At 38.7% G+C, this 20,564-nt stretch overlaps 2 protein-coding genes across 2 annotated transcripts; one reads left to right on the top strand and one right to left on the bottom strand.

The window, feature by feature from the left end:
• Nucleotides 1–4,224: 4,224 nt before the first annotated feature.
• ndufa4l2a (NDUFA4 mitochondrial complex associated like 2a) lies at nt 4,225–8,713 on the top strand. The gene is made up of 4 exons (XM_061735029.1): nt 4,225–4,517; nt 7,568–7,653; nt 7,798–7,858; nt 8,550–8,713. Exons 1-4 carry the CDS (start codon nt 4,476–4,478, stop codon nt 8,604–8,606), a joined length of 246 nt encoding a protein of 81 aa, XP_061591013.1. The 5' UTR covers nt 4,225–4,475; the 3' UTR covers nt 8,607–8,713.
• Nucleotides 8,714–11,118: 2,405 nt separating this feature from the next.
• LOC133457357 (serine hydroxymethyltransferase, mitochondrial-like) lies at nt 11,119–20,436 on the bottom strand. Its single transcript, XM_061736551.1, has 12 exons — nt 20,361–20,436; nt 19,295–19,489; nt 17,832–17,911; nt 16,944–17,144; nt 14,863–14,944; nt 14,617–14,739; nt 14,290–14,429; nt 13,238–13,400; nt 12,939–13,038; nt 12,344–12,499; nt 11,984–12,091; nt 11,119–11,812 (listed from the first exon to the last, which is right to left on the bottom strand). Exons 1-12 carry the CDS (start codon nt 20,391–20,393, stop codon nt 11,685–11,687), a joined length of 1,509 nt encoding a protein of 502 aa, XP_061592535.1. The 5' UTR covers nt 20,394–20,436; the 3' UTR covers nt 11,119–11,684.
• Nucleotides 20,437–20,564: the final 128 nt, after the last annotated feature.

Genomic DNA, 20,564 nt, shown 5'->3' with positions numbered 1-20,564 from the left:
ATTTTTCTGCAAAGCTGTCAGTGTTCTTGCAGGCGTGTCCACATCATGTTTCGGTTTTCATTATTAACCCAGCAGACCTCTGAAGTCTAATAGCGTTCTGCTGACTGTGGCAGGGTTCGAGGTTCAGACAGGCTGCCAGCTTGCTGTGCTTTTCCTCACACTATAGTGTCAGCTATAGTGTGACACAAACAGACTCAGAAAAGCCTCGTTTCAACAGAGTAGGAACTAATTAGGGCTAATCAAAGCCACTGCATGCCTGCGACTTCAAGGTGATTTGCTCAAATTTAACAAGGGATTAAAAAAGGGAAAACAAGGCAATCTGTTATTTCTAAGAGCAAATAAGCAGGATTTATTTCTTCGGCCTCAGCAGATTTTAACGAGACTTTCCTTATGATGCCTATGGAAAGGAGGAAAAAACAAAACTTTTCTGCCTTTTTTATTTCTGTGCATTAAGTCAGGAGTGCGACTTTTACTTGTAAGCTACTCATTTTTTTTAGCTAGACTCAATCATCAATCAAAAAAACAAATTAAGAAACAGTTCAAAGAATACTAGCTCTTGAGTAAATTCAAACAAGGTGGCCTTGTGTCTGTGCTTTGCTTTATAGTTGACTGATCTCCAGCTCTGAGGATTTATTCTGCCAGCTTCAGTCCTGTAGGTCAGCAGGAGCACCAGGCAGGGCTGAGCTCATGTCACAGATCTGTGGTTGAGAAGAGGAAAAAAATAATGACCCAGACCTGGAGTACTGACAGATACACAACAACAACCAGTTTTATAAATGTAGAGACAGTTTCAGCTATTTTCCTCTAAAATGTTTGTCTCTGGCAGCTTGATGGTTAGAGCTGATGTCTCGCAGTTCCTGGTTCAAATCCCTGCTGGGTCAGGGACTGGTTCAGTGTGGGATTAGTATGTTAACTCCATGTTTGGGTGAGGTTAGTCTTGGTGCTCTGGTTGAGATAGATAACCTTTATCTATTTAAAAGTGTGTGTATAGAATAGCAGGTTATCGTCTTTGTTAGTGACAGAATTTTGATGCATTTTGCACCCGTTGAACTTCAGTATGGGACAACATGATGCAACACATCGCTGAAACTCTGTTCTTAGACCAATGTTATATAGATATTTAATGTAAGAACCTTTCCCATCGAAACAGATAAAAAAGCCTCACCCCTCGACAGAAAAAATAATTTTAAAAAGAATTGTAATAATAATGATGATGATAATAGAACTTTTAAGCGCTGCTATTTTTAGAGTTTTAAAATGTGTACAAGCGGAATAACTTATGAAAACCTGAACTCGACTTACATGAAGATATCAGTCTGGAAATGAATGGTGTATGTTGAGGGTTCTTTTTAAATATTTTTTCAGTCCAAACAGTGGGAAGGTATGACAACAGAGACTCCTGATCAATGGAACACATAAAAAGATGCATTGCACACTTTTTAGATAAGGTTATATATTCATGTCTATTCTATATTATATATTCTTCTTTTAGCCATGATGTTTTAACTTGTACCAAACGGTTTCTGGAGTGTATCCTTAGGAGAAATAATCCAGAGGAAGGATTGATCGCTGAAATTCTCATATGATCATTGATCGCGCGTGAAAGTCTGGTTACATTTCAGGATTTTATTTGTCAAAGGGTTAGGGTTAATTGTATTTTACTTGATTGTATTTGTCACTGGCTGACATATTTTTATGCTATGTGCTGATTTCATATTTCCTTTTAAAAAGGCGAATTTTAATTTCTATTAGAAAAATGTTGGACATTCTCGTGGAATTGCCACAGAATAATTGATGTTGTATTTAGTTAATTTCTCCAGAAGAATATTTATTTTATTACCGTATTAAATTTTTTATCTTGGTGATGCTAATCAACCTTTTGTTGTCCTTTTTTTCCAAATGAGAATCGATAAGGGAATCGATAAACAACTGAATCGTTAAGCAGAACTGAAAATGGAATTAGAATCGTAAAAATTGTATCAATTCCCATCCCCGAATGCTGGTCAATACATTTGGGAGCATACTGTATATTACTAGTGTGTAACGCTTCTTATTTATTTCTTTTTTTTTAAGAATTTTTGAAGAATTATAATGTTTGAGACCAACTTACATCAAGATACATCTTATTTTCCTACTAACCATGATTATTGCACCTAATGTACACAGATGTAACTCCACTTCGGTTAGGTTCTTTATTTAGTTTTTTACGCAGATTAAACTACAGCACATGGATTTTGCTATTTCTGTGACAGAGTTCAGCCTGACTGCTGCTGTCGTTTCCTGTCAAAAGGTCATTCTCTTCCTTTTAATAAAAGGCTATTAAAGATTTAAAAACCTTTCCATGTCATTTGAAATGGCAAAGAAAACATTGTTGGTCTTTAACTTAACTCTTACATTTTATTCACAGTGTCTTCATTCCCAGCCTGGACAAACTTTTACAGATCTGGTTTTCAACTCCAAAGTTGGCATTCATCCAGCAGGGTCACAGACGAGCATGAACAACATGAGAATAAATCACTTACAGAGATTTCCTGTTTGGATGGAGAACATGGACAGTGTATAATGAGATAATTTCCAGTTAAAAGTTGTTTAAAATATATGTATATATATATCCATGTGTTTACTTAAGTTTGGTATTTCTGCTCTTGATTGATAAAAAGCTCCACATTGGAAACAAACTACCCAAGGAAACATAAACAGTTGATCAGCAGCTTGATCCACACACAGCGTTGCTCAGCTAATTTTATCACATCACATCACATCATCACATTTTTAACATCACATTGATCTTTTATTTTGAAACAAAAACCCCTCAAATTATAGCTCTCACCTATTTTGCTCCACTGGAACCATCTTTCAAGGACAGCATTTTAAAATAGTTTCTATCACGATAAAACACACACACACACACACACACACACACACACACACACACACACACACACACACACACACACACACACACACACACACACACACACACACACACACACACACGTTGGACCAATGTGTGGACACCTTGTTAGAGGCTAATGATTTCATTACAATGAGTCTGTGCTGCTCTGAAAAGCCTTGTGACTCAAGTCCTGCAAAGTATCACAGTTTTCATTTGAACTTAAGCTGCAGGCTTCTTTGATGTCATAAATTTGATATCTGATGCATCCAGAGACCTATTTCTTAGAATAATTGAAACGTGACCAACAGCGCTGCTTTTGTTTTCGTCCAGAACAGACATCTGTGGGAGCGGGAGCATAATGCACTCGGACTCAATCTGGGTTTCAGTTTTCACATCAAATTAGTTTTCACATCCAGCTGAACTGGTGTGCAATGAATCGGATAGATGCTTGTCCAGTAAACAGGACGTTTCCTTGTGATGGGCACTGTCTTGTTATTTGGGTCAGCTGGCCTCTGTCGATTGAAACATTTGTCTTTGTTTTTAAGTCAAGTTTTCAGGATTTAGAGAAGTGTTTGTTATGTGAAGCTGCACTAATGAGGGCTGATAGGTTTAGGTTTAGTTTTCCGGTGACTTTCAGCTCAACATGCACAGCTGGGTTAATCTTCCAGTGCTAATCATCTCAAGCTTGAACCACATTTGAAGTACTTGCTTGGTGCAAAAAAACAAGTTGAAATGTTTCCCTCATTTGACACATTTTTGTCTGCGGTTTATGGTTGCTAAGTTGAGTTGCCATGTTACTAAAAACACTGAGTTTGAGCGGGCCATTGACGGTTTAGATCGATCCTTTGAAAAGCCTGAAAAGATGCAGACAAGATGACTGAGTGTCCATGACACCAGATGTAAATGTAATCAGGCCAGGATGATCCTTGTAACCGAAGAGGTTGCAGTGTTAAGAAACAACACATCTATTAAGTAATGTCATTTTAGATCTTTTACATTTCAAAAACAATAATTAGCATTAGTTAATAAGTCACTCAGACAAATGAGGTTGGGAGTTTAATTCTGTGCTGGTCTTCTGTTTGTGTGACTGACACGGTTCGATAGGCTCAGATATTCCCCAGTCCCTTGTGTTTGTATAATTTTCCTTTTCCTCCACTCAGCTCCCAAAAGACCACAAACAAAGTGGAGGAAATGGTGAAGAATAAACTTACAGCTCTCTGTTGGAGCCAACTCAGCTTGTTCTTTTCTTTTTTTTACTGAACATCCTAACATGAGCATCAACGATTTTGTCCAAACCTTTACAAGGAAGAAACCTTTACATATAAATTGTGACACAGTGTCCAGCATAATGTAATCACCTCAAGGGAGCAGCAGGAGCTGTAATTACATGTAAATGACCTCCTTCTCTCCTCCTCCTCCTGTTGCTGCTGCTGCTGCTGCTCCCCCCCCCTTCTCCGTGTTCCACATGCAAAGAGCAACAGGTCTAAATCCCGTCCATGCATGATTGTGCCAATCTTGTGGGAAAACGGACTGACTCATTTTATTTCATCTATTGGGCATACATTTAAGTGGAGCACTGATGTTGCGGACGGCAGTAGAGCATGCAAAGAAGCACCCTGGTGTAAGTAAACTCTGTTTCTTTTCAGTTTGTTTTAATGATTTAAAAGTGTGTATATGTTTCTATCAGGACTCAATATGTGCATAATGAAGTTTATCAACTTTACTTGGGAAAATCTTCATTTTAAGTAGGTGAAAAAGACATTTCTTGACGTTAACACAATTCAGATGTTAACAAACAGTGAGCAGAATCAGCCTTTGTAATATTCATATCTCTGTCAGAAAGTGCATGTATTGATTTGATGGTAAACTGTAATAGGAAATATTATAACAAAAAATTAAGCCATGTATCCTGAATGTCTATCAGAATAACGGCACAGGAAATCTTTGAGATTCCCTGTGACGTTTGTATGATGCTGGCTGATTGATCGGTCAAAGCAGGAGCCGTAATCAGACATCTAATTTTGTCTCATCTAATCTCATCTGAGCTCCAGTTCAATTAAGTTGCTCAAGTGGTTCGTTCTTTAAAATCAAGCCAAACCGAGAGCAGTTCAAACTTCAGTAACACATCAGCTACTTCAAACAACCCTTAAAGTTTAAACCCACCAAATCTAAGCAGTTAAGAAATGAGCTGTTGGAATCGAATATATTTAATAGTATGAGTCCTCCCCAGAGGGAAGGGGATTATTTCTGTATTTTTAACCAGCTTCGCTGTCACAGAGCGGAGTGACAGGGTTTTAACTTCTTGTCACTGGCCTTCCCTAGAGAGAGTCAGACACTGCAGGGAGGAAATCCCTGTGTGACTCTGGTACAAGTCCTTATTATGGTCTATCATCTTGACAGAAAGACAAGCTGAGAGACAGACAGAAAGAGAGGGAAGCTGCAGGGAGCAAATCCCTGCGAGGCTCCAGAAACCACCTTGATCAAGTTACAGAAGACAGAGAGCAGTAAGGACAGAGACGGGCTCTCAGAGTCCAGAAGTTTGAGTCAGGCAGACAGAAGGACAGCCAGACAGATGGATGGATCGTTGGTCAGACAGACGGATACAAAGACAGACTGAAAGATGATGGAAAGTGAATATCGTCTTTAAAGGTGCTGCTGCTACTCTTCCCTAACTCCTCTACTAACTGAAAATGTATGAAATTCTGACTGTTGTTATATGAAACTGTTGTATAAAATCATTCATGTGTTAGTCCATAAGATGTGCAGCTGTAGAAGGAAAAGTCATAGCAATTCACAACCTCGCTTTGAAAGACAGATAAAGTAAGGGACATTCAATGAAGCCTGTGTATGGAGAAAACACAGCATTACTCACAGAAACTACAAGATTATACTTACAATACACGAAAAAGACAGAATAATCTGCACAACAACCCCCTCCCCCCTAAAAAATAAACCTAAATGGACTTCTCTTTGGTCCTCAGACATGTTTCATCTTCCATCCAAGAAGTTTGAACGACCCTAAATAACTAACAGGAAGTCCAATTTTATCTGTTTACTGTTATGAGCTCTTTCAAGCGGTTTACCCTCTTGGCCATCGTGTGAACTGTTTGTAAGTCTATGTTATATGTGGCTGATGGATGACACAGTTTTCTTTGTCCAGTATTCTGACTGTACATAAATGTTTTAAAGTGTGTCCCTTCATTCTCTAGATCAGGGGTCTTCAACCCTGGTCTTTGAGAGCCCTGTCCTGCCTGTTTTAGGTGTTCCCCTGCTTCAACACCCCCCGATAGTCATGGCTGTGTCATTAACAGAGTTCTGTTGAGCTTGATAACATGTAGACAATGATCACTAATTAGAATCAGGTGTATCATGCGGGGAGACAACTAAGATATTTGCAGAACTTGGCTCTCTGGGTACGTGGGTTGGAGATCCCTGCTTTAGATGGAGGGGGCTGCACAGTCTTTACCACTGGTCTGGATTAAAGTCACATCACAGTTTAAGAGAAGAGTGAAGAAGGCAACCTAACCTGTCTTTAGAAGATTTTTTTCTGTTGTTGTTGTTAAATAGACATAATTTGACTTAACCAAATGTCTCCCTGACTGCATTTTGGACTAAAATATCAGGGTAAGAAGTAAATGACAGCAGAAAAACCCTGCTTCACTGGAACTGTTAATCATCTCACATTTATGATTTACAATATTAAAAGCATTTCCAGTTTGTTTAATGTATACGTTTTATTCAAGAAGAAACTGTTGCAACTGTCAGACAACTGCAATCAGGTAAAAAAGAAAAATAACACAACTCCCCCTTGAATGATAATGAATAAATAATATAAGTAAGTAAGTCAAATAAATGAAAATAAGTGAAGAGTAATAATATTAATAAACAGGTGGAAAGACGCGTATCAGGGAAATACTAGTGCGCCTTGAAAATGTTACGTTAAATGTCCGTCTGTTACACAACGGCACTGAGCCGGGTGTCAGCAGGTTCACTGGGATGGCAGAAACAGGTCACTAATTAATCCTCCGAGTTGCTGCTGGTCCAATGCCCAGATCACCTCTCTCTGTGCAGCTACAAACCCAACATGCAGGCACAAACCGGACATTGTTTTCAGATTAACTTGGAGGAGAATAAGACATCAGACAGAATGTTTTGATGATTTATTTATTTATTTCATTTTTCATTATTTAGTTTTCTGAGAATGAATCCGGCTGATGTTATACATGAAAGAAGGAGCAATTCAAACTTTTTCATTTCAAACTATGGCTGAAACTGAAGAAAATAGAAGCTGATCATTAGACTGATAGTAATCACTAACAAATGCACAATAGGAAGTTTCCAGTACGTCAATTAATTGAAATATGAGTTACTCTAAAAGGATGAAGCTGCGTCCGATTAATAGCAGATCACTTTTATGTCCACAGAGGATGTCTAAAAGACTCATCGGTCTGACAAAAAGTCCCATAACAAAACAAAAACAACACATCAGTCATTGCAGTAACTTATTATAACAACACTTCAACAGAAAGTACTGACCTATCTGTGTTGCCAAAGGCTATGGTGTCATAGAACACAGATTACTACTAACTAACCACTAACATGCCTTGTATGTCAGTAAAACATCACACCATGAAGAAAGTTAATCTTCTGGTGATCTCTGTCTCTCTTCAGCTCATCCCCCAGTTCTTCTTTATCTGCCTGGGAATGGGTGGAGCATCCTTATATCTGATGCGGCTGGCCAAGGGACCCCATGTCACGTAAGGATTTCAAAGTTTCATTTTTGCCTTTGATGCTTTGCAAGGAAAAAAAGAAATGAATGAAATAGCTCTCACAGAAATGAAAACATGATCATCCAAGAAGCCTAATGTGCCAAATATCTGTGCATCTTTCTTTATGTTTAGCTGGAACAAAACCAATAACCCTGAGCCTTGGAATAAACTTGACCCCACATACCAGTACAAGGTAAAAAGGACACATTCATGTGTTTTGTTTGCACTTGAAAGTGATATGTTCAAGCTGTGCGTGTGTTCCTGTTTACACATTCCTTCCTGAATACAATAATGTGTTAATTTATAATTTTAAGTAGGTAAAAGGGAGCTTAAAAAGTTCATAAAGCTTCACAACTTTACCCCAGCCATGGTGCAGCTGTAAACACCAATAAGAGGACATTTGAAACATAAGACTACATTGTAACTTGAAATATCCTACAATACATAAAATACAAATGTCCAAATACAAATACATGATTAATGTATTTGCTTACAATTAAAATGCCGAATATGCAGCTTTACGGGACTTCACGTGACCTTTAGTCCACATTTTATTACAAAATAAGGCTCAATGAATAGCATTTGTAGTGAAACAAAATCAGTCACGTTCATTTATAGCCGGCATGTTTACCACATGTGTTGTGATCTGAAAGGGTTTTCCTTCATAAAATGTACACATTTCTTTAAGTTACTCCACCCCACAAACACCAGATCTGACAGTGCTTTCCTTTCTCTTTTCTTTTCTTTTTTCCCTTCAGACCAAACTTATTGGTAGGCATCATTTTACAGTTGCACCATACTGATAGGGACATGTTCCTGACATCCCTTTTTTTTCTCATCATCAAGCATCCTTTAAACTGAATCTTTTCCCGCTTTGTCCGCAGTTTGTTGCCATCACCACAGACTACAAAAACCTGAAGAAAGATGGGCCCGAATTCTAAATCTCCAACATGAGAATGTCATGCTTGTAAAGTTACAAAATACAATGTCACATTTACTTTGTTGAGCACTCTTGACATCCACATCAGAGGAAAAGGAAAAAACAAAACAAAGACTGACCAAGGTGGTTTTGCATGTTTAACACAACTTCATGCAGACCGGGAAAATTCCTGCATCATTGACAATTTAAATATATCCAGATATGTTTCAGTTCTCAAATATTCTATCAAAGTATACATCTATAAATTTGAGTAAATTTAGGAATACTGTCCTACTGGACATACGACTGAAGTCATTGTGAGCAGACTGCATGTATTTCATAACTGATGCATGACTCCAAGTTTAGCTGCCACTAAATTCACCGATGTGTCAGTTGTGAAAAAGGATGCATTAAAGCTGTTTTATTTCAATAAATAAACTTTTCTTTCATGTCTAGTTGAGTAGTTTTATTTGTTTTCCACACATGCAAGCTGTCAACTGATGCTGATACAGATCTTATTACCACTCAGGTGACATCCATCTGTTGGCAGTGCAGCTGTGCCTTTGCAGGTTGATTGGTTGCTGTTTATTCAGTACAGCTACTGTTGTGTGTGTGTGTGTGTGTGTGTGTGTGTGTGTGTGTGTGTGTGTGTGTGTGTGTGTGTGTGTGTGTGTGTGTGTGTGTGTGTGTGTGTGTGTGTGTGTGTGTGTGTGTGTGTGTGTGTGTGTGAGAGATACGTGACAGTAGCCTTGTACCTTTGATCAGCGATAGCGTTGCCTGTTGCTGAGAACTCCTACCCCTGCGTGGTGTTGCTGTTTGACAGCAGAATACTGTTTGTATAGAGTGAGCACACACACACACACACACACACACACACACACACACACACACACACACACACACACACACACACACACACACACACACACACACACCACGTCATGTTTCCATCATTTGACAGGACATGAACATGAGCTTTCACAGATTTCCTGGAAACATCTGTCTTAAAGGGACTGCGTCAACATAACTCACCAAATGTCACACAACCTGATTAATTAAAGCATACCGGTACATGCAAATCTTCATTCACAAAATAAAAAATAAAAAAATTATGAGGATAAATGTCTACATAAACTTTTCCTTTTTGTCTTTAAAAAAAAAAGTGATAGTCCATGGTGGGCAGTAAATCAGCTGCATAGAAATAAACAAAACACATGTACAAAACCAAATAAAAACCTGAGAATATCAAATATTGTTCCTGCTTTCGATCCGCACTGGTCGCTATGCAATGATAAGGAGTTTGGGGTTGTGGCATTGTGGAACATGAGGGGTCATTTCCCTGGAGGAGTTTACAGTAAAAGGCTTTAAAATCCCGCTCAGAGGGGTCCTCAGGCCGTGAGAAAGAGGCACAGGGATGAAGCGAATCAGTCATTATTTGTGTTCTGATGCCGCTTGTTTTTCTATCAGTGTGTGTTTTCTGACGACGCAGCTGAGAATGACTGACCTGTGATCCAGCTTCTAGCTCTCTAAGGAGAGCACGAATTCCTCTGCTAAGAACAGATGTAATTAAAAATCTGGAGAAGAGATGGAAAAGTCAAGCGCGGAACAAAGACGCCTGACTGGGGAGCATTCAGCACTCAGATACGCAGCAGCAGAGCTGCTTCAGTGCTGCTTTATTAGGGCTCTTTTGTCTAAAAGCCTCACTTCTTTCAGAATAACAAATATACTGAAATAAAACAGCAAGTGACTTTTTTTGTATTCCAAAGGGAATGTATGAGGATGCCAGATTGTGTTTTATGTGTCTTGGACTACAAAGATCTGACAGAACAGAGGGACAGTTGGAAAGAAAATGTATAAATAAACAGAAATGCAACTTCTGAAGATTTAGTGAAGACACTCATTTTGATATTACATAAGTCTTCTCATGAAAATCTGTCTAGCTTTGGCATGATTTAGGGTGACATCAAGAGAAAGAATTACAGAAATGTTAATGCTATTTGTCAGCGCTGTTGGAGTTTTACTTCTATAACATATTTTATGTTGCATTCACCTCGAATATAGTTTTCAGAAAGTGGCTGTAAAATGCTTTGATAATCTTCTGATCTGATCACTTCTTTGAAAAATGGTCTCGTTAGTCAGCACCAACCATGACAGAATGATAGAACGTGTTTTCTTTCCCAAAGAGCTCAGCTTTGTCTTCACATTTTTATAGAGTACTGTGACTGAAAGACTTTGGCTTAAGTGAAACAATCAGATGTTTGATGAGCAAAGAAACCACACAAGTTTGTAAAAAGCTGTTAAAAGCAAAAATCTCTGACTGCAACTGACTGCCTGTCACATTTCTGTCACTGTCTTGAGATCAGATTTAAATTTCGTTTGGAAGGCTGTTCCCTGGAGTCGACACTGAGAGGAAATTACTGAAGGAAATTCCAGTAGCTTCAAATGGAGGATTGTTTATAAAATGTGTAGCGGCTCCTCCCTTCTCCAGCTCCAAACATATCTCATGTCTGTCAACTATGACACAACAACAGGTATTCATCCCATTAAAAAATATGTTTTTTTATTAGAATTAAGAAGATTTAATGCATTTAAACATACTTCTTAGTTTTTGTAAATAAACTACTGTCCTCTCTAAGAAATAGAAACACATTACAAAAAAGCTGGTGTTAAATTAGCATTATTACCCATAAAGTTTTTTTTCTTCTTATTCTACTGTATATTACAACTTCAATCTATCCATCCATCATTCCAATTAGACATCTTCAGGATGCGCTGCATTTTTTTCTGCATTTTGCATTATTTATCAATTGGTTTATGACGTCATTAGTATACATACAGTATATAATGTCATTAGTTTACATAAAATATATAACGTCATTAGTATACATAAAGTATATGACGTCATGAGTATACATACAGTAAAGTATATGATGTCATTAGTTTACATTAAAAAAAGGAAGTGACACATCCTTTACATTAATATACATTAATATGTATATATAAAATCAATAATGCAAAATTTATTTTGCATTTCCGTTCAATAGGATATTTCCATGATATGAAAAAGGTAAACAGTGGAGTAGTTTTCTAACTGCTCAGTTTAGTGGTCAGTGAATCCTGGCATGGGGAAGGGCCTTGCAAAGAGCTCCACCCGCTGGCGAAGTTCTGCAATGCGTGACACTGTGTCCGGGTCCTTCAGCAGGAAGGACTTGAAGCTGGCCAGGTTTCCTGATGGGACACAGATAGAGAAATGATACATAAACTCACTTGCAAACCCAGTCAACAAGTTTTCACTATGGTGTGTCTTCAAAAGTTCAAATATCCTGAACTCTAGTATGACTCTCTTTGGATAGATATGAGATTTAGATAAAACACCAAGCAAAAAGCAAAATATCTCACCGGTCTTCCTCTTAACATCCAGTGCGATGTGAATCCCTTCATCAATTAAGTCCACAACCTTTACAAAGTCTGCTTCCTTAAGCTGACGTGAGGTCAGAGCCGGAGTCCCTGTAGGAGAGTAAGGACATATAAAACACAAGCAAACCAACACAAAGTATGTATATATTCAACATATTATTTTCATCACTAAGGGAGAAGTTAATCAAGATGTTGAGACTGATAAATAAAATAAAACAAAACAGCAGGCTGGCAATTGGACCAACACAGGTCCCAGTCTCACACAGGTCAAACTCAGATTTTTCCAACCCTCTATCTTGCATAGAGTACAACATTTAGCAACATGTTTATGAACTTGTATACCAAGCCTGAGTCCTCCTGGAGTGAGGGCACTCTTGTCTCCGGGACAGGTGTTCTTGTTGGCCGTAATGGACACAAGTTCCAGGACTCTCTCCGCTCGAGCACCGTCCATCTCACGAGGTCGAAGGTCAACCAAGACCAGGTGGTTATCTGTCCCACCTAAGAAGAGAAGAAAGGGTGAGGGGGGATGAGGGGGAGCATGAGAAGAAGGAGGAGGAGGCCGAGAGAGACTTGCTGTTTGGCTTAAATTCACTAAGTTCATCTTGAGGACGACTGTGACTGATGGAGTATTAAAATTGCCAGTTTCCCTTACCCTCAATTCAAACCTTCATGCAGAATGTGATGACATTTTTCATTACTTCTTTAAAATTCAACTAAATATCTCCCATTCAGCTGTCAAGTGAAGGTGAGGTGAACTTTGCTAAAGTCATAAAAACAGAATTCAAGTTAGAGTTCTACGAATGCAAAAGCAGTTGCATCAGGCAACTGAGAGGTAGGAACGTAATAACAGTAGAGATGCTGAATCTAATTCCACGGCTGGTAGGAAAAAAAATAGAAAGATTATTATGCCTACATTATTTTTGTATGAAATACACACCTGACACCAGGGTGTAGCTTTTCTTTAGCAGCGCGTCAGCCATGGCTTTGCAATTCAGCAGCACTTGAGCAATGTACTGTTTGAACATAGGAGAGGAAGCCTGCAGAAGCAGAAATGATGCTGTGTGAACAAGAAAGACCTTCAGATGACAAGCGCAGCAGGACTGGTATGATTTATATATAAGCTACAGAAATTAAGCTGGTTTGTCAGCTTGTTTTCCCAGAAAGAGGATTTTCTCTCTCATTAGATTTTTCAGATGCCACCGAATATTGGTAGAATGGTAGGATTAATATCTGGACCTGTTTGAGGGCGACGGCCACCCCAGCAATGGCATGATTGTGTGGTCCTCCCTGGAGTGATGGAAACACGGCAAAGTTCACCCTGTCCTGGAGATCATAGAGCACCTCCCGACCTTTGGCGTTCACGGATCGCACACCTTTTCGGTAGAAGATCATACCAGCCCTGCAGGGTGGGGAAAAAAAAACAATCAGATAGATAGATAGATAGATAGATAGATAGATAGATAGATAGATAGATAGATAGATAGATAGATAGATAGATAGATAGATAGATAGATAGATAGATAGATAGATAGATAGATAGATAGATAGATAGATGGATAGATAGATAGATAGATAGATAGATAGATAGATAGATAGATAGATAGATAGATAGATAGATAGATAGATAGATAGATACTTTATTGATCCCCTTTATTCAAATACCAATACCAATTTACACGATTACATCTAGGATCAAATTGGCTCATTAAACTTAGGATGCACTGTAGCAGCTAAAAATAAAATATTTGCTTTGCTTAATTATAATGGTACTTTAAGTTTAAGTTATGGATAAGTTTAATTAGAAATAGAAATTATACTTGTGTTACGTCATCACGTGGGGGCTTATAGGTGTGGCTTTAATTTGTTGGTTGGTTGGTTTGATTGTGTGGTGGCGGGTGGAAGACAAACGAAAGCGTTCATATAGTAGGCTGATATATTTTTTGTTGACTGTCACCGTTTTGCTTCAGCCGCACAAATATTCATTGTTTGTTATTTTATTTTTGCATTATAATAATTGATTGCTGCCTTTTGATCTTTTTGTTACAATAAACCTGGATCAGTTTAAGAACCAATTCAACTGACTTTTATTTTCTCCTTTTTGAATGACGCGTCAGCAAGCGGCCTCAGCGGCCTTTTTTGTTCCTACACGCACTTAGGACGATAACATACAAAGATCTAACAAACTCTATGAATAATCAGAATTCACAGCTTACAGCTACCAACTCTTTTATTTAGTATTAGGTCTAAAAATCAAGTAACATGAGTTCCTGGTTGAAGCCCATGCTCACCTTGACCCACGAAGGGACTTATGGGTAGTGGTGGTGACCAGGTCAGCGCACTGGAAAGGAGAGGGAACCGCTCCAGCTGCCACCAAGCCACTGATATGAGCCATGTCCGCCAGCAGGTAGGCATTTAGCTCCTCGCATAGCTGGAATACATTTTTTAAATGCTGTTAAATGGCATGCAGTTTTCAATATCTTATAATATTAGCGCTTTAGTTTTCGCTATTATATTCATCATAATTTCAAAGACCTAGTAAAACGGCAGTTTGAATGAAAAGTTGTCACAATGATTTAAAAAAGAGCATGCACATTAAAACACAACAAAAAGTGAACCTTCTTCATGCGCGGGTAGTCAATGAGGCGAGCGTACGCGCTGGTTCCTGCAATGATGACTTTGGGTCTGAAAAGGCGGGCTGTCTTTTCCATTTGGTCATAGTCGATTAGACCTGTTTGAGGCTATAATGATGCAGGAATTCAAAAAGAGAACGAAAACAAAGAAGCATCAGTTGTTTCAAGTGTTCCTTTATATATATATGTGCTTTAAAGTGTTTAATTTGAACATAGTTTCTATTCACGCACGTCCAGCTTGTAAGGTGTGGATTCAAAATAAATGGAGGTGGCTGATATTCTCTTGTTGTCTGTCATGTAGCCATGGGTGAGACTGAAATATGAAGAAATAAAAAAATAAGCAGGTTTATCATTTGGACAATAGATGAGTGAAAATCTCTTGTTGAGCGACTGTGTTGCAGCAAAAACTTCTATTCTTCTGTTCTACAACATGAATCCTTATATAAACACAATGTGACCTATATCATTAAATACTGTTAAGAACAACAATTAATAAAAATGTATCTATGAGTCACAAACTTGTGTTTTGACTCTCATTTCACTGGTCAGTCCATGTTTCTATCCTTATCTGTGGTCAGAGTTGCTGGTTTCTCCATCAGAGATGGGTGAGAATTTCTTCATCTGGGAGGGGTTTGGAGTCAATCATTTCTCCTCCACATCCAGAGGAGTCAACCAAGTTGCTTCTGGCATCGGGCCTTATAGGCCTCCTGGACTCCTACCTGGGAGGGAGTTTTGGGCATGTCCAATTGGAAGGAGCCCCTGAGACAGAACTACGGCTTGTTAGAGATATTAAATCTCTCAGCTGTCATGGGAATGTTATCCTAGAGGAGGTGAAGGAGGTGAAGGAGGTGACTGGGAAGAGGGAGGTTAGTGGATGGATGGATGACTGTGTGTTTCTCTCTTGCTCAATGTACCTGCTTCCCTTTTTCTTCAGCGACTCTTAGTTGCTGCAGCGTGTACTTGGACTGGAAACTGGTTAGTAATTTGTACTTAAACACAGACAAAACCAAGGTGATAAACATTGATCTGTGACACCGGAGAGAGTGGCATATTCCTCGTATTTACATACATTTTAACCGGTAAAGACCTCACTTTTTCTCACAAAACACAACAGCTCACTGATATATATATATATATATATATATATATATATATATATATATATATATATATATATATATATATATATATATATAGAGAGAGAGAGAGAGAGAGAGAGAGAGAGAGAGAGAGAGAGAGAGAGAGAGAGAGAGAGAGAGAGAGAGAGTGAGAGAGAGCACTCACAACAAACCAAGCTGAGGAAATTCGGCTTGACAACCAGCATCCTGAAAGATTTCTACAGAGGTATAACTGAAAGTGTCATCAACAGTTCTGTCACAGTACTGCACAGAAATTGTACCGTCATGTCTACCAGGGTGTGTTGAATCCGGCAAACATTAGGGTACTCGAAGAGCAGAGATGGAAAAACACTGGACTACAACACCAACAAAACCCTTCTTTCCACAAGAATAATGAAGGGATAGTTCCACTGTCCTTGCAGCTTCATATTCACACGGACTGTTACCATCTATCGTCAGGGGCTGTATACTTTATCTTTATATCCAGGTTTTTTTTTTGTTTTTTTTTTATTGTCTATTTTTAACATAATCTCACATTTCTATCAGTGTTGTTTTAATTATATAAAGAAATGCAAACAGCATGGTTTTAATGTGTGTTTTTACAGTGTACTGTATATGACAACAAGCTTTAAACTTGAATACTGAAGCTCAATAATCTCTAAGGACTAGTTGGGAAAATATGAGGAAATATAGATACAGGTATTATCAATCAACAAAATGGAATTGGAGACACTAGATTTCAGCAAAAACACATTGTTGTCAATCACTACCAAATATATAAATTAATTACATAGCATTAAGAGAAATGAATCCTTTACTGTACAAATACCCAGCCTGCTACCATGTTGAGTATCTTGCAATAATTCTTAAGTTATTTATTTGCTCATATTTTGTGTATGTCTGTCAAATGAAATATACACTAGTTTCAAAAAGGGTTAGTGTGCAACTTGGTTGGGGAATATCGAGGTGTCTCCAGAAAATAGAGAGTGACATCTAATGTTTTCTTTATAAACTCCTGTTTCTGCAACCTGGTCCTGAGAAAGCGGCAGAAAATGGATGCAACTGATGGAATTTACAGTTTAAATGTCACTAACAGTTTTATCATCTTTTGTTATGCAAACACCAAAATTTAAAACTCGGAAGTTCTGTCTCTAAATATCTCTGGCTCACAAGGACAACAGAATATTCACTCACTGTCCACCATCAGGCAGGTCCAGGCCCATGATGCGGTCATGAGGCTGCAGTACGGAGGTGTAGGCTGCAAAGTTAGCAGGAGATCCGGAGTATGGCTGGACGTTCACGCCCCACAGGTTTGGGTCCAGGCCGAAGACGCTAAGTGCTCGTCTCTGACACAACAACTCAATCTGGTCCACGACCTCTGCACCGCCATAATACCTGAGAGAAACCGAACTAAGTACTTAGAGCTTCATGGTCTGCTTAATCCATTCAGAACTGTTGTGTATCATATTGTATTTTACTATATTGTACTTTAACATACTGTATTGTAATATTATGCAACGTTGCATCATATCATATTGTATCATACTGCATTATGGCATACTGCCGTGTATTTTGCATCCATATTGTATTACATCACACTGTAAATGGTGTATACTTTTACAAAGCATTATCTGGGTTGTACATAGTGCTTTAAAGTGTTTATCACCCCCACTATACAGTGTTTCTATTCTATATGCAGTGTATATACAGTTGCACAATCATAATCTGATAAGCATGGTCAATGCCATTCCCAAAGACTTTTACACATGTCATCTGGAGATCTTTCTGCTGAATTTGCAGTTCGACCGCTGACACCGACTTCCATAATAATGTGTTATCTGCAGAATGTTTAACTGTATTGGTAATGCACGGTGCCGTTGTACTGTATTGTTGTAACGGGCTATGTCTGTCTTGTTTCGTATCATGCAACACAGTATCATAACAGATGTCATAATACATCTGTACAATTACATAATTAATCTGGGATGAATTGGAAAGCTTTGTATTCATATCTAAAAATCACAAATGTTTATGTTTGTCAAAACCATCCATACAAGTTTAGCCCATGACCTGTGTATTTACCTTTGTCCTGGGTATCCTTCAGAGTATTTATTGTTGAGACAGGACCCCTGAGCCTCCAGAGCTGCACGGCTGCAGAAGTTCTGACAGGACCAACATGCACAGTGCAAACGTATTATATTTTCTACATTATGCTTTACATGTTTGAGGTTATCATCTTTTAAAAGTCTTTGTTTACCTTGAGAATAAGTGACTGCATGGTCTTGTTTTTGTGATTTTGGTTATTTGTTTGTTTTCAGTAAGGTCTGGATAGATAACTTAATTATAAACTTCAGTTATCTGGTCATGTATAGTTCAGGTGTAAGCCAAATGTTTTGCAAATGCGATTTAGTTAAAATGATAATAATATTGTAATGACTAGCTAGAAGAAAAAAATGAAAGCTAATTGAATCTGTTGTGTTGATATTTTAAATCTTATAAAAGGTTTGCAGCAGCCTTTTGTGCAGGAGCAGATAGAGCTACAGAAAAGGAAATGGATGCAAATGAATTTTTCCTCCCCGACTCAGTCTCTCAGTTTCTCCCACTCTAGCCTCAGCTTATTTTTTTCTCTCTCGCTCTACCCTCCTCAGCCGCCCCCTCTGTCTTGTTATTATACGAAACCCGCCACTGTTCAGGGATCCCTCAATCATTCTAGAGAGGTTTTAAACCAGTTCCCTGCATGACATAAAAGTATTTTCAATGGTACTTCTTACTACTATCTTGACACAAAAAAACACACACACACACACACACACTGACAAACACACACACGTATGACTTCTCCTCCTCTCCTGTCTCAACTCAAACTGTGGAGATCAGTGGAAAAGAGTGAATAAGCTAATGGGATCATTTGAGTATGTTTCTGATGAAAAAGACAGGGCTCTCGTCAAGGAGTGAGCCTGCAGGGGCAAATGACTGACATCTCAAGTAGATGAAGATGAAAGCCTTTCAGATGTCACAGTGAGTGATAAGCTGTGGGTTCATAGTTGCTGGAGAACAAAAGAATGAAAACTTATCTCTTTCTACAGCTTCTTAGAGAAAATTACTGGGTTGCATGAAAAGGATGGAAAAAAAAACATGAATCGTCAGGACTCTGAAGAAAACAGTCCCATTCTGGAGACAGCGACTCTGGTGACTCGTGTATCCACTGCTGAAGGATGGCCTTTGTAGTTAAAGTTGTTTTTCTTGCATTATATCTCACATCTTCTCTATCTTGAATATTAAATGGACGTTGTAAATGCTGTGCAGCACAGAGCTGCCCTGGCAAAGCACACGTGTTTTCAACTTCAACATTCCCGGGTGAACTCTGAGTTTGATGTGACAGAGCAAATATTGAAACAGCCACTTCTGAGTGAGCGCACTGGTGATCACATATTACATAAACCTCCAAATCTTGTCTTTACTCTTAGACTGTTAAATGGAGGGTGCGGTAAATAGGTTCATGCTTGTGTGTCCCTGGCTGTAATTGAGCTGTATTTAGGGCTCACCTCTGACGCGATGAGCTCCAGCCCCCGGCACTGCCTGTCCTTCTCCTGCTGCAGGAGATTCCAGATCTCTGGGTCATCCTGAGACAGGCTGTCCTGTCCCGTCCACCCGCCGACACTGCTGAGGCCCCGTCTGCATGACTCCGCAGTGATCCATCCCTCCTTTCCCAAACATCCTGAACCCCTGAGAAGAATAGACTGCAGCATGGTGTCATTAATGAACACAATGTAATTAACCGCCACGTTCAACACTTCAGTAATTATCATAAAATAGCCCTTTGATATAACATGTAAATACTGTGCGCTACATTCCATGCTGTTCATGATACAAATCAAACCATAGCTTTCCATTGTGTTTGAAATTGTCGGAGCAAAATTAAAAAAGCTACTGTGACGCGTTTGGGGGGGGGGGGCTGTTGTTGTTGCTGTGCAAGATTGCTCCTGTGGTGTCTTTTCAAATCCTAATGAACAGTGAATTGGAGCAAAACAAAAAAAAAAGCCCAACACTTTCATCCATCAAAGTTTGAATACTTTTCAGCAGGGGTTTTGAAAACAAGTGGGGCTAATAATAAGAATAATGTGCCTTTTGATGTTCTAAACAAGCCATTAAATGAAAGGCAGAGACCAAGGATGTTGTTCAGTGGAGCAGTTGTGGACTGTGGGCTGGCTGGGACACAGTTAGCTGAAGCCAGCTTGTCCTTCCGTGATAGTTGTGTAACTACTGTATGTGCCATTTTGCCCCGATAGACAGATTACTGTTGAAGCATAAATAGATGTTGATGTGAGCCTGCTTTCATCTTACCATTCGTTATATTTTTCAATACTTTGAGAATACAAAGTCGTGCACAAAGCACAGATTGCACAGGTGTTAAATTTCTTTCAAAAAACACTCTTGGACAAACATGTTTTGCTGTTCTGGTCAGACAATTTGAAAAATACAATTAATGACCTACTCTGAAATAATAGCAGATTTAGTAGAAACTGCTCTTACGTGCAAGGAAACAAATAAATCTGTTGATATGCATGCAAGTAATTTGCTGTGTGTGAATTGTTAGACAAATGCACTTACCCGAACTGTCTGCCGTAACGTCAGAGTGAGCATGTTTGCAACAACTGAGGTCTATGGAAAACTGAAAACTTCCAAGGTACAAAGGGTGAACATTAGACCGCACTGGAAAGGAGCCAATGACATGCGCACTTTAGTTCACTGATAAAATCACAACTACAGTAAATCATCTATTTCACCTTGTGACTTCAATTAATTTTATTTATG

The sequence above is a fragment of the Cololabis saira genome, chromosome 12 (assembly GCF_033807715.1).
Source record: "Cololabis saira isolate AMF1-May2022 chromosome 12, fColSai1.1, whole genome shotgun sequence".
NCBI lineage: Eukaryota > Metazoa > Chordata > Actinopteri > Beloniformes > Belonidae > Cololabis > Cololabis saira.
The sequence above is the reverse complement of the archived record's forward strand: the minus strand, read 5'-3'. Positions and strand labels throughout refer to the sequence as shown.

What these genes read in the sequence shown, in the direction of transcription:
- LOC133457357 (XM_061736551.1), bottom strand. Translation starts at nt 20,393, where the DNA reads ATGCTCACTCTGACGTTACGGCAGACAGTTCGG. An exon ending in TGGAGCTCATCGCGTCAGAG is followed by an intron (nt 17,912 to 19,294) that starts GTGAGCCCTAAA and finishes TGGTCCTGTCAG; the next exon opens with AACTTCTGCAGCCGTGCAGC. An exon ending in GGATGTTAAGAGGAAGACCG is followed by an intron (nt 11,813 to 11,983) that starts GTGAGATATTTT and finishes GTGTCCCATCAG; the next exon opens with GAAACCTGGCCAGCTTCAAG.
- ndufa4l2a (XM_061735029.1), top strand. Translation starts at nt 4,476, where the DNA reads ATGTTGCGGACGGCAGTAGAGCATGCAAAGAAGCACCCTGGT. An exon ending in ATGCAAAGAAGCACCCTGGT is followed by an intron (nt 4,518 to 7,567) that starts GTAAGTAAACTC and finishes GTCTCTCTTCAG; the next exon opens with CTCATCCCCCAGTTCTTCTT. An exon ending in ACCCCACATACCAGTACAAG is followed by an intron (nt 7,859 to 8,549) that starts GTAAAAAGGACA and finishes CTTTGTCCGCAG; the next exon opens with TTTGTTGCCATCACCACAGA.